Source organism: Nuphar pumila, unplaced genomic scaffold, assembly GCF_984573655.1.
Source record: "Nuphar pumila unplaced genomic scaffold, dmNupPumi1.hap1.1 HAP1_SCAFFOLD_803, whole genome shotgun sequence".
Taxonomy (NCBI): domain Eukaryota; kingdom Viridiplantae; phylum Streptophyta; class Magnoliopsida; order Nymphaeales; family Nymphaeaceae; genus Nuphar; species Nuphar pumila.
In genome coordinates this window covers 3589-23988 of record NW_028323495.1, presented here as the reverse complement: position 1 = coordinate 23988, position 20400 = coordinate 3589, and the positions used below count along the sequence as shown (strand labels likewise).

General features: G+C 39.3%; 1 protein-coding gene across 3 annotated transcripts; it reads left to right on the top strand.

Moving 5' to 3' along the window:
* Positions 1-4329: 4329 nt before the first annotated feature.
* Positions 4330-17433, top strand: LOC149809748 (uncharacterized). Of its 3 annotated transcripts, none has more exons than XM_089994631.1 (4): positions 4330-4823; positions 16271-16412; positions 16551-16692; positions 16869-17433. In XM_089994631.1, the coding sequence occupies exons 1-4, from the start codon at positions 4505-4507 to the stop codon at positions 17232-17234; spliced, it is 969 nt and encodes a 322-aa protein (XP_089850757.1). In that variant the 5' UTR covers positions 4330-4504; the 3' UTR covers positions 17235-17433. The 3 variants fall into 3 exon arrangements, with proteins under 3 accessions (XP_089850757.1, XP_089850758.1, XP_089850759.1); XM_089994632.1 differs by having other exon boundaries at positions 16551-16718; XM_089994633.1 differs by having other exon boundaries at positions 16796-16929.
* The last annotated feature ends 2967 nt before the right edge of the window (positions 17434-20400 follow it).

Sequence of the window (20400 nt, the reverse complement as noted above, 5' to 3'; positions counted from 1 at the left end):
GGTGACATATTGCGAGGAGCTCCTGTTAAAGCAAAATCGTTTACTCCTTAGAGCGAAAACGATAATGATTTTAACCCTTTATCTCTTCTAACGGAAGGACATTTTTGTCCTCTACTCTAAACATCATTTCATGGCGCTAATAGCAGGAAAGGGTAATTAAGTCTTTGCAAATAAACCAGACTCTGGTGCTAAGTGATGCCGACACACACGGGGAAACACACCCCACGTGCTTACATACGTGGTTTTCATTCAAACCCGAGAACACACACCTGTGTGTTCTTGGGGGAAACATATAACCTGCTTCGGGTGTTGAGAGCATATGAGGTGAGGCATAGCTCTAACCATAAAAGGGTGCCCCCTAATGTTGTACATCCATGTGATGAATGACATTAGACACATGTATGTCCTGGATTCGTTTAAGCAGATGCCTTGGATGCTTATCAACTGCACCATCAACGGCTTTGAAATTTTTTGCGGGACTCATTTAGAACACAAGTAATTCCATCATGATGTTTCTGATGCCTTGGTTGTGTTAGATGGACTCAATATCCAATAGGGATGTCAACGGTCGGATCTAGGTATTAATACCTGAATCCACGTTCATAAGGTCTGACCTAATCAGATCAGGAGTCTGATGGAAAAAGATAAAATTGAATCCTAACCTGACTATTCTAAAACCTGATTTTTACAATCAGGGTACGTTTAGTTGGATCTCATGAGATTTAGGGTTAGTTTGGTTGCTCGTGGGTAGTATGCAAATGAGATTTACTTTTTAAATCATGAGAACTCAAATCTCATGAGATTCTGAGTTATCACACAAATGAGATTCACTTTCTAAAACGAGATTCACTTTTCAAAGTGTATGAGTAAGTGAATCTCATATGATCTAACCAAGTATTATAAAGTGAATTTCATTTGCACATTACCCCCAAAGCAACCAAACTTAAAAAGTGAGTTGTGCACAGCACCCCAAAAGTAAGCCTTTGCAAATGAGACCTCTCACATGAGATACGAGTTCTCATGATGTTTAGAAAATGAATTTGCACAACACCCTGCAAGCAACCAAACTAACCCTTAATATGATCTGTGAATTAGTCGGATTCAGATTTCAATGGCAAAATAATACCAAATCCAAATCTAACGTACCTGATACTTATTTTATCGGGTCTAGTTCATGTGATACTTATTGGGTCTGGGTATGGTTTCTCTTATAATGTACCTGATTAGACTCAAGTCTAGACCCTATACCATACCCGAAATTTGGGTCCAAGTCTGGTTCTACATGGGTCCGAACTAAGCTCGACCCGTTGGCACCCTTACTTGAACCCCACAAATAACAGATGTATCCAAAAAATGGGAAGCAGATCAGGTCATGTTGAACATGAGCTTTTTGATCATGCCAACACATGGTGGCCGTCTGTTTGCATTTTGGATGAATGCCACTTAGCATATAATTGTTTTGGTGACTTTTTTTTGCTTTTTAAAATACAAAATGGACAGACATTTTGGATGAATGCCATGTAGCATATATAACTGTTCTGTTAACTTTTCAAAATACAAAATGGATGGCCAGGATGTTGGCATGAGCAAAAAAAACTGATGTTCAGTGACCTGATCTGCTTCCAAAAAATGAAGTGCAGTATCACACTAAAAATGTGCAATCACATTGCACATAAACCTTCCCCTGCTTGTGGTTAGGCCAAAGTTGGAGATATGGCCGTTACTTTCCGTTTTCACGAGGGGTCCCTTTTCTGTAACTGTAAGGAACGTCCAAACAAAGGATCCAAAGTCCAAATCCTCCCCACGCTTAACGTTCACCAAACTATTTGAATACGACACCCACCAAACCTCAACTGATCACAGCAATCTCCCTCCGTGCTATTCTAATATTTACTAAATTACCCTTTCATTTGTTACCAACCAAATCAATTTTTTTTTTCTTTCACCAAATAATCACGATAATAGTCACAAATATCGATAAAGTTTTCAGGATCTTATGATCCTGGTACATTCAGAAAATGATAAAATCTGCTGTAATATGTGATATTTGTAACCCCACCTATGTTCAATATATGACAAGTTTATCGCAATATTAGTACGTTATATTAATTTTTATATCTAAAATTTTGTTTACATATACAATTTTAAAAGTTATGTTTGATGATATTTTGGACATCATTTAAAAGTAAATGCTTAATTCTCTTGTTTAGAATATTCCGGTACCAAAATTTTGGACAGCATGATAAGTCTCTATCATTAGGGCCCATTTAATATATACAAGGAAGATCTTGATGACATATGCCAAACAATCGCACAGTTTAAGTTACTTTTCTTGTTCTTCTTTTTGTGAGCATACAAGGAGAAGTCAAAATGAAGCTAAAAAATAAGCTAGAGTTTTTTTTTTCTTTTCTTTCAAAAAGTTAGAGAAATACTAAAATTGAAAACAAGAAACATAAACGTAATATCATAATTAAAAAAGGAAAAACTTTTTCTGAATCCCCGTCTTGGCTGGGCCATTGAATAAGGTGTTACTGCCATCCATTACAACTCTCAATAATCATCACGACTGATGCTCTATTTGGGATTGCCATGAAAACACAATTTCCATGTATTGCCAAAAAGATAGTTTTGCCAGAATGTGGTGTGGAGGAGCTGTCAGTGCACGTCTCCTTGTGGTGGAACCTTGAATAATAACTGGGGGTGGGGTGGGGTCTTACCCCATCTTGCCTACAACAACAACAACTACTCCTTCATCCCAAAACAATTGGGGTCGGCGATATGAACCAAAAAAGAAAATCATTCTGGGTCTTCCACATGAATCCTTCTCCTCCAATCATTTCTATCCAATGCCATGTCCTCAGTGAGGTTCAAAGCATTCATATCCTTTCTTATCACCTCCATCCATGTCTTCCTAGGCCTATCCTGACCTCTTTTAACTAATATATTTTCCCATTTCTCCATCCTTCGAATTGGCGCATCATTAGGCCTTTGCCGAATATGTCCAAACCACTGTAAACGATTTTCTCTTATCTTATTTTCAATAGGTGCAACGCCTACCTTCTTACGTATTTCTTCATTCCGAATCTTATCTTTTATTGTATTTCCACACATCCATCTCAGCTAGGGGCGTAGCTAAGGGGGGGCAGGACTGGGCTGGATCCCCAAACAGTTAATTTTTTTTTTTTTTAAAAGCTCAGTCCTAGCCCTGCCCTGATTCCATATGAAATAGATTTTTATCCATTTTTTAGCCCAGCCCTGACTGCAGCAAATAGTTTGATTTGTCCATATGAAATAGATTTTTATTAATAATTGTAGCCATTTTTTATTTTATCTCAAATTTTTTTTTTCAGGGGCGCTGCCCCCGAACCCCCGACTATCACACAAATAAATTTTTTTTTTGCAACAACCCTGTTTACCCCCCCTCTCACATGAATCCTAGCTACGCCCCTGATCTCAGCATACCCATCTCAGCTACACTCATCTTGCCTTTAAAAATAAAAATAAAAAAAAGATGAAGTTGTCAAAAACATTCTCTTGTGAATTGGTGTTAAAATATAGTGTTGGGACTGCCAACTTCATTCCCATTGTGGTCTTTAGCGTTGAAGCTGCAAGCACTGCACCCAAACAGCAGATAGCACGAAAGCAAGCACACCAAGGAAAACCACAACATACCTCGGATTCAAAGTCTCCCAAACAGAGTCTCAACCTCATTGATGTCTATATGATTTGGTTTAGCCTTAGAAATCGTATTTTCTCAACTTCAATGGCCCCATAATCTTTCACATTCTTACTCTTTGGCCCTTTGCAAAGGGGGTACTTTAAAAAAAGTATCTGGCTTATCTGCTATTTACAAAAAAACCCTCACTCAACCACTTGCTCTTCTGAGCATCATATTTCAAACCCACACGAAATGACTCCCACAAATTGTCTTGCTCCAAGACCTCCACCGCCAAGAACGTCTACCGGTGCAAATGGATTACAAGTTAATATTTGGATCCGGATTCTGACCTCTTGCATTGCGTAGTTACATTCCTTTTGGATTTCGAATCCCAATCCGTTTGCAAGGCAAGGTTTTGTCTGTAGGCCCCAATCCGAAGTTTAATTCCACGGGATGAAAGCGAGAAAACAGGGAACGGTTGGGCGTGGTAGGTTCCCGAAATTATAGGGGCATTTTCAAAAATAAAATTCTGCGTAAGATACGGTTGAGATCCACCATTCCTGTGAGAAACCGACACGTAAGCAGTCCACCGGCGAAAGCCGGTGAACCCGATCACTGGTCCGTTTCGTAAAATTTAAAAGCCGTGAATTCACCGCTCGTCCTTCGGTTTCTCTCGCGTCCCTTTTCCTGCTCAGACCACATCCAGAACAATAAATATCCCAAAAAAACCAGAAATAGAGAGAACACAGGAATCCGAGGAGAGTTTGTAGTTGTACTCAAAGGGAGAAAAAGCAAGTGAGAGAGAGAGAGAGGGTTGCTTTTTTCGGAGTTAGGGTTTTGTAGTTCATGTCTCCGAACGTCGCCGGCAACGGCAATGCGAGGGTTCAGCCGGTGCCGAGGAGGCCCCTGAGGAGGACGCCGGAGCTCGTCTCCCGCTGCTGCGACGACTCCTCCCTCGACTCAGCCTCGTGGTCGTCCGGCGCGTCTTCCGACTCGTCGCTCGGCCTTCCTGCCGCCGGACGGAGCGCCGTCGAGGCGAGGCTCGGGTGCCGGAGGAAGCAGAACGAGGTGAGGTCCGGCAGGGTCACACCGGAAGGAGGCGTCGATGCGGTGCCGGCCCCGTCGCCGGAGAAGAGGAGGTGCGGGTGGGTCACGGCCAACACCGGTAAGTGCTCTTCTTCCGTCGGCTTTCGCCAAATTACCTTTTTTGTCCTCTGCTAGGCGGTAGGCTGTAGCTAATGAAATTACTTTGAGATGTAACCCTTTCTCTGAATGACCATTTTGCCCTTCGTCTTCCTGCATGGAGTTCATGTCTCTGGTTTCCAGTCTGTGTAAGGATTGTTGCTCAGGTGCGGTTTTAAGAGTAGGGATATTGATATGGTTTTGATTAGTTTATTGAAGTGTCCCTCCTCCAGCTTTTGGACTGGGGGGACCGGGTGGGGGAGTTACCCACTTTGGCTGGTGCTGCAAAAATGCCTACTTTAGTTGAATCATGAAATGGGGAAGAGATACTTGGCAGAAAAAATGGTGGCATTTTTGGTATATGATTTTCTTTGTTTATTTTAAGTGACGTGACGGAAATTTCCAATTTTTTGCTATAAGTTGCAGGGTGGGAAGTGAATCGCATAATATTATATGTTTTCAAAAAAAATTATTTTAGGATTCTGACGTACGATATGAGAAGAGCATGCTTATATAATCCCTTGAGTGATGTATTGCTTTGCTATAGAATATAGAAAACGACTATACAACCAAGAAGATGTAAGTATGTGGTTTCTTTGACTTCATATCCCCGTCCGCTCAATAGATTACTTAGAAGCCATGGAAAATTGGATACCTGGTTGTCGCCCAATGTCATTCTTAGAAGAAAATAACTAGTAGTTTCCACCTCTTGAATTGGATGGCCATCGTCTCTCTTTCTTCTCTTCTTCTTTCTTTGTTTCTTTGTTTCTTTGTTCTCAATGTTGATATTATTCCAATTTGAAAATTTGCAAGGGCCTGCAGATTGTCTTTCGTCCTCCTTTGCATCTTCTTCATGCTTGTTGTTCGCAATATCTTGATCAGCTCGTCATTCGTAAAACTTGTGTTAATTGCAAACATTCTAAAATTAACCGCAGTCTCCACATCTCTTTTAACCACAAATTGTTTTAGAATTCAAATCAATCAACTGTTAAAAATGAATGACAAGTTAGATTCTTCTGAAATGACCTCCCCTTTGCGGAAACACTTAATAATGGAGTGATCATCTTGTCCTTCATGATCTTAATTGTCTCAATGAATCAAACTGATGTGCCATGATTTGGTCTTAAACAGTGGCCCTTGTGAAGTCAGGAACAATGTTGTCAATTTCGCATGGGACTCGAACTGAATCGGCCAACTTTTGATGTCACAAATAAAATTATATTAAAAATAATTTTAACAATTTTTTGAAAAAAAGAAGATCCAAATCAGCCCTGTACCATATATTGATTTCTGGCTTATATGATACGAATCAGCTGATTTAGGCCGATTCTCACCGATACTGATCACACTGGACAGGAATCAAGCCATAACATGCTCAGTTCTTTGCAGAACACTTGAATATCATGTGATTAATTCATGCCCACGTAACTAATTCACTCCTTGTACTGGCCCCTATGGTATGTTTTGATACATCAGATTTTAGATTTGAGAATGGATATGCATGGTGCCCATGCAAGATATGTGGTTTACTCAAATGCTTGATTCAAAGGCTGTGAAACTAGGTAGATGCGATCCTCAAAGATGCATAAAATCCAAGGATCTTGAATCCAATCACACTCGGATATGAGGTAATCAAAAGCACTTTGAGATTTTCAAAAATTAAAAGAACTGAAAAACTATCATGGTTTTGGGTGTGTCTACTATGCATGCCATGTGATTTATTATCCCCATTGATTAGAAGAACCTGAAAAACTATGCTCGGAGTTTTCCACCGGAGGGGTCCGTGATTGAGAGAACTCCCAGTGGTTCATACAGAATCAATTCCTACTCTGCAGAGAATCGGGACATACCACCTCGGCCACACGGTAGTTCAACCCCCTACGATCGACGATTGGGGACCAACATAGATGCCTTGCTCTCCAAAACAACAAACGGTCGATCGATCGAGTGTACCTCCACCCTCTCCAAGGTGGTCTTGGGTTTGAATAGGCCACTAGGTATCATTTAAAATTAGGCTCATAACTTAATTTCAAGTGCTTTTAGCACACATGCTCCCTAGACCAAGCTCCACTCTGGGATGCTTTCTTAACATAAAGTTGTTTACTAACCCATTCAAACAACTTAGAGTACATACATCACCTCTGGGTAACTTTGAGCTCGGCCTCCTTGAGGCTTATGTGATTATGTGCATGTCTTACTATGTTTCTTTTTGTTTCACTTAGTGCCCAACAAGCACTCATGGGTTTCATTGAACTCGGGCCTACTCACGAGCCATGCACATGCTCCATACTACATATTTAATGCATAATGTTATAAAATAACAACTTGAGACATTAATGCATAACAATGCATTTCATATAAAATTTTTACCTCATTAGGTTCATTGAACATGCTACACCTTTCTTGTCATGCATACCACTTTACATTGTCTTCATGCTTACAATCACATATAGGCAACATGCATAATCTCATTCACTACCATGCTTATTCATCAAGGCCACATATGCATCCATCATATTTTAAGATCATGCTTAATGATACATAATGCACATTCTTATGTAATATGATACATGGTTTCTTAGCATATATTATTCAACATGATACACATTCATTTAACATGCATAATACATCATAGAGTAGGTCTTAGCCATCACTAAACATGAGTAGCAACATAGCAAAATGATTAAGCATTAATACATGCATTTAGGAAAATTCAACTCCCTGCTTACCCGATTTTGAAAAAATCACCAAACATCATAGAGAACAATTTTGGCTTTAGAATTTTTACTGGAGTTGCCCTAGCATGTCAGGAACAAATCTCCAAAAGCACAACCCCAAAATTGTTCATCATAAATCTATGAAAATTTTGCAACAGACCCCTGTCTAGAGAAATTACAGGACATTCTGTAAACTACAAAATTTGTTTTCAACTTGGGAAATTTCCTAGGATTTACTGTGAACTCTTTTGACCAGTGTTGTGAAAAGCGTTGAGGCGTAGCGAGGCGCTCCACCAAATATTGAGGTGAGGCGTAAAGTGTAAGCCTTAATTTTTTTTTTTGAAAACTTAAAAAAAACTATAAAAAATATCTAAAATTACAAATAAATAAAAAATGCTTTATTGATGAAGCAACAACCAACAAGAAATAAAAAATCTCAAATAAATACTGAAAAAATATGAGATTAACATGTAAAAGTAACATTAACGCAACAACTTGATCTACCTAAGTATCTAAAATATACCATGAATTAAGAATCTACCTTCATGATTGAAACTGCTTAATATTGCAACATGACATAGTGGTAGGACCACAACTATGATGTCAAGTACTGCCAAATTGGCCACATATATTCTACTCTCCCAAGCCCATTCAATCGGCATTGCTCCCAAGTCAACTAATTCTGCACTTTAAGACTCCCATCCTTACCAAAACACCAAAATTTTCTTTTCTTCTGCCATGAGTAAATTGCAAATTAATCTTCTACCATTTCTCTTGGGGGTTTGGTGCTATTTCTCCTAGTAGTGCAGGGCACAACTACAGGCAAGAGAGACAGCGTGCAAGTCACATTCATAGAATGAGTCCTAAAACAAATAAATCTCCAATCTCAGCCATAGTGTATTCGTTTAGAATCCTCGTTTTCAAGAAAAGAGGCATGAACCATATCACATCATCGATCATGCACGGAAAACAAACAAACGCAGGCAATCAAATTACAGCATTCGAGGCATCACAGATTACAAAACCAAAAATCAGTGGGAGGGATCTCGCGTTGTGAGAGAAATTCATAACGTCACATGTCAATTCAAGATCTGAGGCATCAATTCAAAAAAAAAGAAAAAAGAGAGGCCAGAGCAACCCCTAGATCGAAGGCTGAATTCCAGACATCAAGAGCATCAATCCAAACCAAAATCGAAGAGAATATACAGAAACCCTCGAATCAAAGGCTGATTTCCCCAAACTCAAATCAAGAACATTAAATCCACACCAAATTGAAGAGAAGACCAAGAAACCTTAGAGTTTCCCTTCAATTCTTCATAGGTGTGCAAAGAGAACCCTAACTCCAACCGATAGCATTCGCTCGAATCCGAAATTTATAGAACAACAAGCCGTTTCGAGTATTTTGATCCATCGAAGAAGTCGAGGACGGGATTTAAAACGATCGATCGAAGAACTCAACCCTTTCCAAAGAAACTCCAAAAAAAGGGGGGGGAGGAACGAAATACCTTTCTCGATGTACGCCATTTAACGATGGAAGCAACACTTCTTCGATTCGACGCTTTCCACAGAGAAGACGATCCAAAGGAACAGAGAAGACGATCCAAAAATTAGGGTCGGGCGCCCTTTGTTTAAAAAGCCCCAAGGCATATACGCCTCATCTTGAGGGGTGCCTCGCCTTGAGGCATGTGCTTCAAGGCCTATGAGGCACACGCTGAAAAGAAGTGTTTTCTCTGGTTACGGGTCATGGATCTGAAGATCCAGGACCCGTGACATCCACTTCTTCATTAATGGCATTTTGTAATACTGATTATTGTAATGAGGGGTATTTTAGTACCCTAAAATTTTGTAACCACATGTTAATATGAAGGAATACACAGCAGCCGACCCTATTGCTGAAGGGGTATCGGTTTCTCTCAACTTCTCTCTCCCTTTCTCTCTCTCTCTCTCTCTCTGTTTTTCAGATCTCAAGCGTGGAAGAACCTGGAGATTCAAAATCTAACATGGTATCAGAGCCACGCTTCAGTTGAAACTGGAATCGATCTCAAAGGTACGTCCAATAGATCTATCATTCTCGATTTCTTCTTCTAAGTCAAGAACATATCCTTCCGTTCCCTAATTTCATATTTTTTTTTTGGGGTTCACGACCGACCCATTTTTGTCTCCCCACAAACCTTTCTTCTCTATCAGATCTGATATCAATCAGATCTGAAGATATTCAGATCTGACTTCTTCTTCTTCCCACAGTCTTCTTTTCGCCTCTTTCTATTTTTCTTTTACTTACGTGGTGGCTGAACCTCGGTTTCCCCACAGCCTTCTTTCTATCCCTTGAGTAACTCAATCCAGATTTTCTACCCAAATACCCAGTTTATCGCCGTTAATAGCAGCGTGATTTAATCACGCAGGGTCCTATTTCTCATTCTGTCCCTCGCATACCCAGTTTATTGTTGTTGATAGCAGCGTGATCTAATCACGCAAGGTCCTATTTTGATGCAACTGCATTCTTGATCAAGCCGATACATTCACATTTCTTTTTGATTTTCATATCAAATATTTCAATTTCTGTTTCATATCAGCAATCTGAATTAGTTTCTGCAGTCTGATAGCCATCGATTTGAGTTAGTTCCTAAAAAAAAAAAAAACTGCAGGTGTAAGCAGATTGTGCTGAATACATTCTTAATTCTGTGAAAGATGAATTCACTTCCTAGTCAATCAGTTCTTTCTTCCAGTTTCCTCAGTCAACTCGTGTCTGAAAAATTAAATAATGGTAATTTCTTGACTTGGAAGAGGCAAATCATACCTTTCATTAGGAGTCAGGATCTTTCTGGACACCTGGATGGATCTATTCCAGTTCCTCCTAAGTTCCTATCACAAGAAGAAAGGGACAGCAAAGGGGAAGCTACTACCGTATATGTTAGAAATCCTGAATTTGTGGCTTGGATGAAAAGAGACCAAGCGCTTGTTGCTTATATTACATCAACACTGTCACAAGAGGCTCTTGTAGCCATTTCAGATGACTGCACTGCCATGCAACTTTGGAACAGACTAGTTCAGACATACTCACAGGTTTCTCAGGCCAGGATTGTGTTTCTTAAAAGAGAATTTCAAATGTTAAGAAAGGATTCCATGTCCATCATGGAATATTTGAACAAAATGAAGGTTATCACAGATCAGTTAGCAGTTGTTGGAAGTACAGTTTCTGATAAAGATTTGGTACAGCAAACCCTCAGTGGATTGGGACACGACTATCATATGATTGTCACTTCTCTATTATGTTTACCTGAGCTGCCCAACTTCAAAGATCTGCGCGCAAAATTGTTACAATATGAGATGAATCTAAAGGGGTTTTCTGAAGAATCATCTATGCATACTGGGGCACAAGAAGTTCTTGCTACAGGGGTTACTTATGGACGAGGACGAGGAAGCTATGATATCAAGGGAAAAGGAGTACAAGGGAGAAGTAGCCATGGCGGTCGTGGATTATTGCCTACACCCAACTCATATACCAACTCACAAAGACAAAGGCCAATTCCTACTTGCTTTCTGTGTAATAAAAGGGGGCACATCAAAGCCAACTGCTGGTTCAATCCCCTAAATAAAGGAAAATCAACACAAACTGAAGCAAAAAGAGGCACAGACAGTACAAGGACCAATGGAGAAGTAAAAGAGTTGTTGTTGTCAGCCTTAGCAGAATTGAATCTGAAACAGAATGAGCAAGGTACTTGGTATGTGGACTCTGGCGTAGCGACTCATGTTACTGGTGATGCAGGTAAGCTCCTAAAACTTGTTCCTTACATTGGTAGAAGTAGTATAGTTACTGGAGATGGATCACACCACTCTGTCTCGCATATTGGAAACTTCATCATACCCTTGCCCGAATCTTCCATCAATCTTTCAAATGTTCTTTATGCTCCTAATATCAAGAAAAACATTGTTTCAGTTTCTAAACTTGTTGATGATGTCAAAGCCTCAGTTGAATTTACTCCTTCTTCTGTTCTTGTTAAGGATCTCTGCACGAAGGAGACGTTCGCTAGAGGAAAACGACAAGGCAATATGTATGTTTTTCAAGAAGATCCTTCAGCACATGTTAGCTTTGCAGATCCAAACTTGAAGCTCCAATCATCGTTGTCTTCTGAAAATCCTACTTGCGTTTTTAGTGTCTCTGAAATCAATAAGCCAAATCTTTGGCATGGTCGTCTAGGTCACTGCAGTAGTAGTTTCATTGAAAAGCTTGTTTCGAATAATCTTATTCCCAAGTCAAGTTTAGGAATAAATGTCAATGACAATAAATGTTCTAGTTGTCTCTTATGTAAGAGTCATGTTTTACCATTTCATTCTATCAATAAAAGAGCTTCAAGACCTTTTGAGACTATCTGTTCTGATGTTTGGGGGCCTGCTCCAGTTGCTTCCATGTCTGGAACTAGATATTATCTTTTATTTGTTGATAGTTATTCTCGCTATTCTTGGATATTTTTCATGAAACAAAAATCCGAGACTTTCAAGTTGTTTCGTAACTTCCATTCCTTTGTCAAAAACCAATTTTCTGAAAACATCCTAAGTTTCCAATGTGACGGAGGAGGCGAATTCTCTTCCATTGACTTTACTAACTTTCTTCAAAGTAATGGGATAAGAAAAAAGGTGTCTTGCCCACACACACCTCAGCAGAATGGGATTGCTGAAAGGAAGCATCGCCATATTGTTGAGAGTGCGATGAGCATGATGCATGACAGTAATCTTCCGATCACTTTATGGACAAAGGCTTTTCATTCTGCAATTCATGTGATAAATCGATTGCCCATGACTATTTTGGAAAACAAGTCTCCTTACTTGTCTCTTTTTGGTATACACCCCAACTACTATGATTTGCATGTCTTTGGATGTTTATGCTATGTTCATGTTGACAGTTCAAGGAGACATAAGTTTCAGGACAAGGCTTTAAAGTGCAGGTTTGTGGGTTATGCTGATGACTATAAAGGGTATAGGTGCTATGATCCGGTGAGCAAGCGCATCAAAATATCAAGAAATGTCATCTTCGATGAATTGAATTTTGATTGTCGATGTACTAGTTCTTCAGAATCAAAACATAGAGTTGAGGCTTATTATCCTTGGTTGAATTATGAACTTCTCTCAGGAGCTAGTGATGCTTGCTCAAATTGCATTCAAAAGGATAAGAAACTTGTGTCTACTGATGGAATGATTGATCATGAAAATACAGACTCAACTTTGAATCCAGGAAGGTATAAAGGCCTTGTCTACACTCGACGAGAAAGAGAGTCACCCACCATAGTTGATTCAGACATGGACGCATCCTCAACATCCAACATTGTTGATACTAGAAGATCCACACGTTCTCGCCATCCAATTGAAAGGTGGGTCAGTTATGAAAATTTCTCATTAGATTTTCAACTCTTTCTAACAGCCTTGAATAAAGAAGATGAACCCACAACGTTCTCTCAAGCATCAAATTCCAGAAGATGGATTGAAGCAATGACTGAGGAGATGGAAGCTCTACATGAATGTGGTACGTGGGATGTCGTATCAAAACCACCTGATAGAAACGTTGTTGGTTCGAAATGGGTGTACAAAATAAAGTATAAACCGGATGGGACTATAGAGTGATACAAGGCGAGACTTGTAGCCAAAGGTTTTACACAGGAGCAAGGACAGGATTATGATGAAACCTTTAGTTCCGTTGTGAGGATGGGGACAATCCGAGTCATACTTTCTTTAGCCATTGAACACCAATGGACCATTAGCCAACTTGATGTGAAGAATGCTTTTCTTCATGGAGATTTGAGAGAAGAAGTTTACATGGAACAACCCACTGGTTATGCAGAAGGTAATCCTACAAAATATGTCTGCAGACTAAAAAGGGCGATATATGGATTGAAGCATGCATCTCGATCTTGGTTTGACAGCTTTTCTCTTGAAATAGAAAAATATGGTTTTAAGAAATCTCTTCTTGACCACTCCTTATTTATATTTAAGAACCAAGACACAATTACTCTGTTGTTGATATATGTGGATGATATTATCATCACTGGCAGTTCCAATGAGCACATTGAAGAAGTCAAACATCTCTTGAATCAGAGGTTCAAAATGAAGGACCTTGGCAAACTACGGTACTTTCTTGGAATTGAAGTCGACAGTTCCTCTGAAAAAATGACTCTCACTCAACATAAGTATACCATTGATGTTCTCAATAAATCGGGTATGAAAGACTGCAAGCCCTTAAGCACTCCTAGCGTTCTTCATCAAAGGCTTACCTCTCAAGACGGAGATCCATTTGATAATCCCACACAGTATCGTAGCATAGTGGGTATGTTACAATACCTCACTTTTACTCGCCCTGATATAGTCTACTCGGTGAATCAAGTTTCTCAGTTTATGCATGCCCCATGTGAAGGGCATATGGAAGCAGTTAAACGGATACTACGATATCTGAAGGGAACGGTTGGGGATGGTAAGCGAAAGACAAATGGGCAAAGTGCACATGAGATCACTATTTATTCTGATGCGGACTGGGCGGGAGATCCAGATGAACGCAGATCAGTATCCGGCTATTGTGTATTTGTTGGGATGAATTTGGTTTCTTGGAGTAGTAAGAAACAAAAGGCTGTTGCCAGATCCAGTACAGAGGCTGAATACAGGTCAATGGCAGCCGCCACTGCTGAGGCTACTTGGGTTAGACATCTACTGACAGAAGTCGGAGAATTGATATCTCGATCACTTCTTTTGTGTGACAACCAGAGCGCCATTAGTATGTCTTTTAATCCAATCCATCACAGTCGTGCCAAACATATTGAAATAGACCAGCATTTTGTGAGACAAAAGGTAGAAGAGAAAGAGATTGAGCCTGAATTTGTTCGAACTACAGATCAAGTGGCGGATATTTTTACAAAAGGATTGACAAAAGACAGATTTTGGATGTTAAAAGGCAAGTTGTTCATGATTCAAGATCATGCACAACTTGAGGGAGGGTGAAAAGAAGTGTTTTCTCTGGTTACGGGTCATGGATCTGAAGATCCAAGACCCGTGACATCCACTTCTTCATTAATGGCATTTTGTAATACTGATTATTGTAATGAGGGGTATTTTAGTACCCTAAAATTTTGTAACCACATGTTAATATGAAGAATACACAGCAGCCGACCCTATTGCTGAAGGGGTATCGGTTTCTCTCAACTTCTCTCTCCCTTTCTCTCTCTCTGTTTTTCAGATCTCAAGCGTGGAAGGACCTGGAGATTCAAAATCTAACACACGCCTCGGGGCTTTTGCGCTTCATACATGCGCCTCAAGGCATAAAGCCCCTCGCCTTGAGGCGAGGAGCGTTTTTTGCGCCTTGAGGCATGTTTTTAATAATACTGATCTCAACACTTGCCAAATTATTTTTATTTATTTTTTCCTTGTTTTCTTTTCTTTTTGTTTCATTTCTTTCTTTAATGTATCCAGGTAGGGTCGTCCCATCTGGGTGTCCCTCCTTGCCTTGAATAGTAAGTGGGTCCAATTTGGACTCAAGGCTTCCTTACCAAAACCTTGACTTCGTATTGGTAAGTTTTGAATTTTTTTTTCTTTTTTACTCGAGTTTTCAAGTGAACTCATGGTTTTTAGAAAGTAATTTTTTAGCCAAGAGGTGTGGGCCCACCTAGGGGCGTCCCACCCTCTTGGATTGACTTACCTTATTAAATAATTAATTATATTTTATTTAATTTGCTTAATTCTTTAATTTTCAAATTGGATTTTTGATCCATATTAAACCTTGGATTTCGTACCTAATCCAAATCCATTTAGTTTTCAAACCTCATTTAGATCCAAACCCACGTACCAAATCCAAATTTAATTGAAATTAAATCCAAACCCACATTCATGTTAAATTCTATTTAAATCCCAATTTGCACGAAATTAACCCTGAGTTAAATTCAAATTCTATTTTAACTTTAGTTAAAATTTCATTTCACTTGTGATTAAATTTTGAATTAATATACACCATCAATTCTAACTCCCATGCATATTTAAGTAAATAAAAATCCATATTTAAGACATAAAATCATTTTTATTTATTTAAATAATTGCCAAAAAATTTATGGGTATTACATAAACATCTATCAATAGGCTGACTTATGTGGCCAGTCTCGCAGATCATATTAGCTTAGGGGCATGATCTTTCTATCGTATGTGGGGGTTTTCAATTGCTGGATTTCGTCACTTATATTGGCACCAGGGTCAGTGCATACAATTGATTTAGTTTCAGAATAAACAAAGACGTGATGTATACATATGTTTGCTTTTTTATTCATGAAAGCAACAGCAGATTATTCACAGCCGGTTTATCCAGCACTGAAGCCATAGCACAGCTTAAGGAGAAAGGAAAAAAAGAAAAGAAAAGAAAAGAACTTGTCTAAGAAAAGCCTCTCAGGAATTTACATTATCACTACTTCTGTCAGTTGGAGGTGCTATGTGCATCTGAAAGTTATTGGTTGTTCTCATTGTGTCTAAGGCATGAGTTGTAGAACTTGGAAACAGCTTGTCATCCTGAAGCCCGTGAATTAATGTAATTCAAACTTTGCAGAAGTTTATACTTCACCCTTTAACTGAGATCACCTATTCTTCTATGTAAACAGTGCTTGCTGTTTTCTTGTAAACCGTCATCTTCTCTCCATCAGCATATGGAAAGGCCATTTTTCTCTAAGACATTTACTAAAATCTTTCTTGACAGATCCTCTTTATGTTTCATTTCACGATGAAGAATGGGGTGTACCAGTTCATGATGACCAGAAGTTGTTTGAGCTTCTTTGTTTAACAGGAGCATTGGCTGAACTTAGTTGGCCTGCTATTCTGAGCAAAAGAGAGATGTTTAGGTATCTCTTTTCATACCCTGTAGTTCATTTCAGATTCCATACTTCTGGATCTCAAATTGTGTCTGATGTCTTTCTATAGCATAGAAGCATCCTGCATCTCTTTTTAGTTTCAGCCCTGATCCTGTCAAATTTCTGCAGGGAGCTCTTTTGCAATTTTGACCCAGCTTTTGTCGCTAAATTTTCTGAGCGCAAAATCAACTCTCTCAAGACAAGCAACAGCATACTGCTCTCTGAACAGAAACTGCGTGCAATCGTGGAGAATGCAAAGCAAATTCTAAAGGTTCAACTCCCCCATCCTCTCTCCAGGTCTCCCACTAATACAATTGGAGTTTAATAGATGAATTAGAGAGATATTTCTTATATTCTTAATACTGGTTCTATAGGTTTCTGTTGTTTATCCCTGTCAAGTGTTCTTCAGCATCTAAAGCAGTATCAAAGAATCCATGGTGACTGCAGGTTGTGGAGGAGTTTGGATCCTTTGCCAACTTTTGCTGGAGTTTTGTGAATCACAAGCCAATCATCAACAGATTCCGTTATACACGCAAAGTCCCAGTGAAGTCTCCCAAAGCTGATGCCTTCAGCAAAGATCTCATCAGGCAGGGCTTCCGCTCTGTTGGACCAACAATCGTTTACTCCTTCATGCAGGCCGCAGGAATGGTGAATGACCATTTAGTGGGTTGTTACAGATACGAAGAATGCTCATCGGTGGCAGCTGCAGTGGGTCTGGATTGCTATGAAAGCAAACAGAAGGTTGTTGAGAAGAGATTGCAGGATGTTGTGGAGTTGGCTGAGCAAATGAATGGATGCATATTAGACGTATAATGAGCCCCCATGTTAAGTTGCATGTCCGTGTTAAGTCGTGTCATTCTTTGCCTTTTTGAAGAAGTACAGAGGGTGTGTCGTAGATCTGTTGGTGTTAGAAGTTGTGTACTTTTTCCAGGAAGAAGCTAAATTTTCAAAGTTGTGTCCAACTTGTAAAGTGTTGAATGCCTAATAATAGTCTTTTTCACGTTAAAGGCAATGTGATTCCCATTGACTGGTGTGCGCATTGTCATGTTCCAGAGCTTATTTTGTTTCAATTGGGATTCCGCATATTCTAGACACAGCCTTCCCACTAATCTATATGAACTTTGTCATAACCAGTAACCACTGTTTGAATGATTCAATTCAATCTGGACAACTTGGACCAAGTTTTATGACTTTAGCCAACTTAAGTTATCGTGCTGGATTGGGACATTATCGATGAACCAATTCTTGAATCAAGTCATTTTTCATGACGGTTCAGCGAATGTGGCTGATCAAGAATTGAGTTGAATCGTTCTTAATTGAATTGAATGGAATCGAGAATTGGCTGATTCGATTCTATTCATACAACATTGGGGTGAACAGACCGAAGTCATTTCCTACCAAATATTGATCCTTTTAAGATAACGATGGAATGTCAAAAATAAAAAAAATAAAATGAGCTTGAGCAATACTATGGATTAGTATTAAGTCATTCTCTCTCCTGCCAAGAGTTCTATAATGGGACTCCTTGTGACTTAAAAATGGTACAGCCGTATTAGAATGAGAGATGTTTCAACCAATGTTGTCAGTATGCCCTGAATTGTTTGGAGGTGAATCGAACCGCTATCGATTCTCAAGTGAATGGTTCTGAATCGGCTACAAAATAATTAAAAAATATTTTGTCAATCAGAACGTCGTGACATGGGTTAAAACCATTAAAATAATATTAAAAATTAATATTAAGTATTTTTGCATTTATTAAAAAATAGCCTATTCAAGATTTTATATGTATCGGCCGATTTGCACCGATACTGACACCATTGGTTTCAACATTGTGAGGCATACAATTAAAAATCTTGGCGGGGCCAAAAAGCTGAAAAATGTCTGGATAGGAATTTTGAATAACCAGGAATTTGGAGATTTTTACTCTTCAAAGATGCAATCAACTATGGATGCTACTACACTAATGTAATCGTATGAGGTGTTAACAGTCTTGTCCCTCTCTAAGAAGGATGATGTTGGACCAACTACAATAGGTAAAAAGATGGGGGTGACGTGATGATACTGTCTCCGACAATAGGGTCATGCCAGCTGCTAAGCAGCATCTAATCTCGGTTTAAGCTTCAAGGAAACAATTATTAGGGAATAATTTCATGTGTCTTTTTGGGAAAAAATTCCAAATTACCCCCACAATCTTTTGGACACCAAAAGTTTGAGAGTTTACAAATTCACACCAAATCTTTTACTTAGGTTATTCAAATTCTCCCACTCATGAATTAAAGTTGGTTTGTTTTTGGGTTAACACTAACTCATGTTTTTAAATTTACCATTTTATCATAACTCATAAGATAAATTACTAATTTACCCTTATTCTAAAAGTCTGAACAAAGTTTGACAACAGGGGTTGCACAACTAGCTGAGCTAGCTTGAGCTTGTTAATTAACATAAATGAGCCGACCGTGAACATAAGTCCAAGCTCAGTGTGCTTAAATGATCCAAGCTTGATCAAGCCGTTGAACTCGGTTAGGCTTGAAAAACTCAATTAAGCTCGCATAAAGTGTATATATATAATAGGTTTGCAAAGTAAAATCTAAAAAGTCATTGTTCCCATAATGAGTAGGGGGTTAATCTCTTTTTCAATAGGTGCAGTGTTCGAATATGTGGTTATCAAAGAGGGATTTTTTGTATTTTATAAATTTTTCTGCATCACATTAAACAAAAAGCACAATATGAGATAGTGGTGAGTCATTTTGTGCAGCATGGAGAGAGGTTCAAATCCCACCTTCTCAAAACCCTCTAACTTTTTGGAATGCCATTCAAGCTCAGCTCGAGCTCAAAACCCAGCCGAGTTTGGACAATCCTATTCAAGCTCGGCTAGAGCTCAAGCCAAGCTTGAACATGGGCATTTTGAAGCGAGGCAAGTTTGGACTTCTCAGGCTCGGTTCGAACTCGGCTGGTGTGCACCCTAGGTAGGGCTGTCAACAAAATGTATTTAATGTAAGAAAAGTTTATAATTTACAATGATAGTGGAACTCTTGACCTCCCCAATATAAAAGAAAAACACTAACCACTACACCTATTAATCATTCCGAGCGTCTAAGCCAATCAATCCAATAATGGCGTGACCCACTAATAGCATAACCAGGTCCATGTTTGGTATGCATGAAGTTTCAAGTTTTCAAACGAGGACTTGGTTGTTCTATTGGGGGGACGGGTCATTGTTATATTAATTGACTTTTGGGTTGCCAATCAAGGTATATCCAAACTCGATCAAATAATAAATATTTGGGTTGGGGTTTTGCTTTGTCACAAAAATGAAATTCCAAACTCAGACCTGCATAATTTTATAAATTTATTTTTAGTAAAAATACATATAAAAATACTTGGGTCAGGTCGAGTACTTGGAAAAAATCATGTCCCAAACCAGGGCCGCATATTGCTTAGGTTGCGTTCATATCGGCTCAAGTATTTGGTGCTTTTCATGCCCATACCAAAGAATTTATTTATAGGCAGGCTCCTACCAGTTATACAACCATACCATATACCCAAGGTTGTTAAATGCGATGAGGCGAAGCGAGGCGTTGAGCCTGCGCTTCGCCTTTGAGGCGTACACTTCAGGTACTAAGGCGTACGCCTCTCACAACTGGAATGGAAGTGAAGCGGTGGGAGGGGAGGCAGTAAGAGAAGGACCACGCGCCCAGATGGTACGGAAGCGAAGGATATGCCGGTCGTCCGATGGTCGGAGAAGACTGAGCAGCAGCTGCAGCACAGCAACTCCGGTGGTCGGTGGTCACAACTGGTCGGAGGTTGATGAGGGGCGCATCACAACAACGCCTCTCACAACACTGCATATACCATTTGGGGTTCCCACCACAAGGTGACCTGCACTAACTTTGTGAATAACTTTAAAACATAGTCAGTGTTAACTCAAGTTAAACCCAAAGTTAATTCATGATTGGGAGAATTTAATTAACCCAATTGA

Excerpts from the sequence above, each read along its gene's own strand:
- LOC149809748 (XM_089994631.1), top strand. The coding sequence starts at position 4,505 with ATGTCTCCGAACGTCGCCGGCAACGGCAATGCGAGGGTTCAGCCGGTG. Across the intron at positions 4,824-16,270 it reads GTGGGTCACGGCCAACACCG|ATCCTCTTTATGTTTCATTT; the intron begins GTAAGTGCTCTT and ends CTTTCTTGACAG. Across the intron at positions 16,693-16,868 it reads ATGCAAAGCAAATTCTAAAG|GTTGTGGAGGAGTTTGGATC; the intron begins GTTCAACTCCCC and ends TGGTGACTGCAG.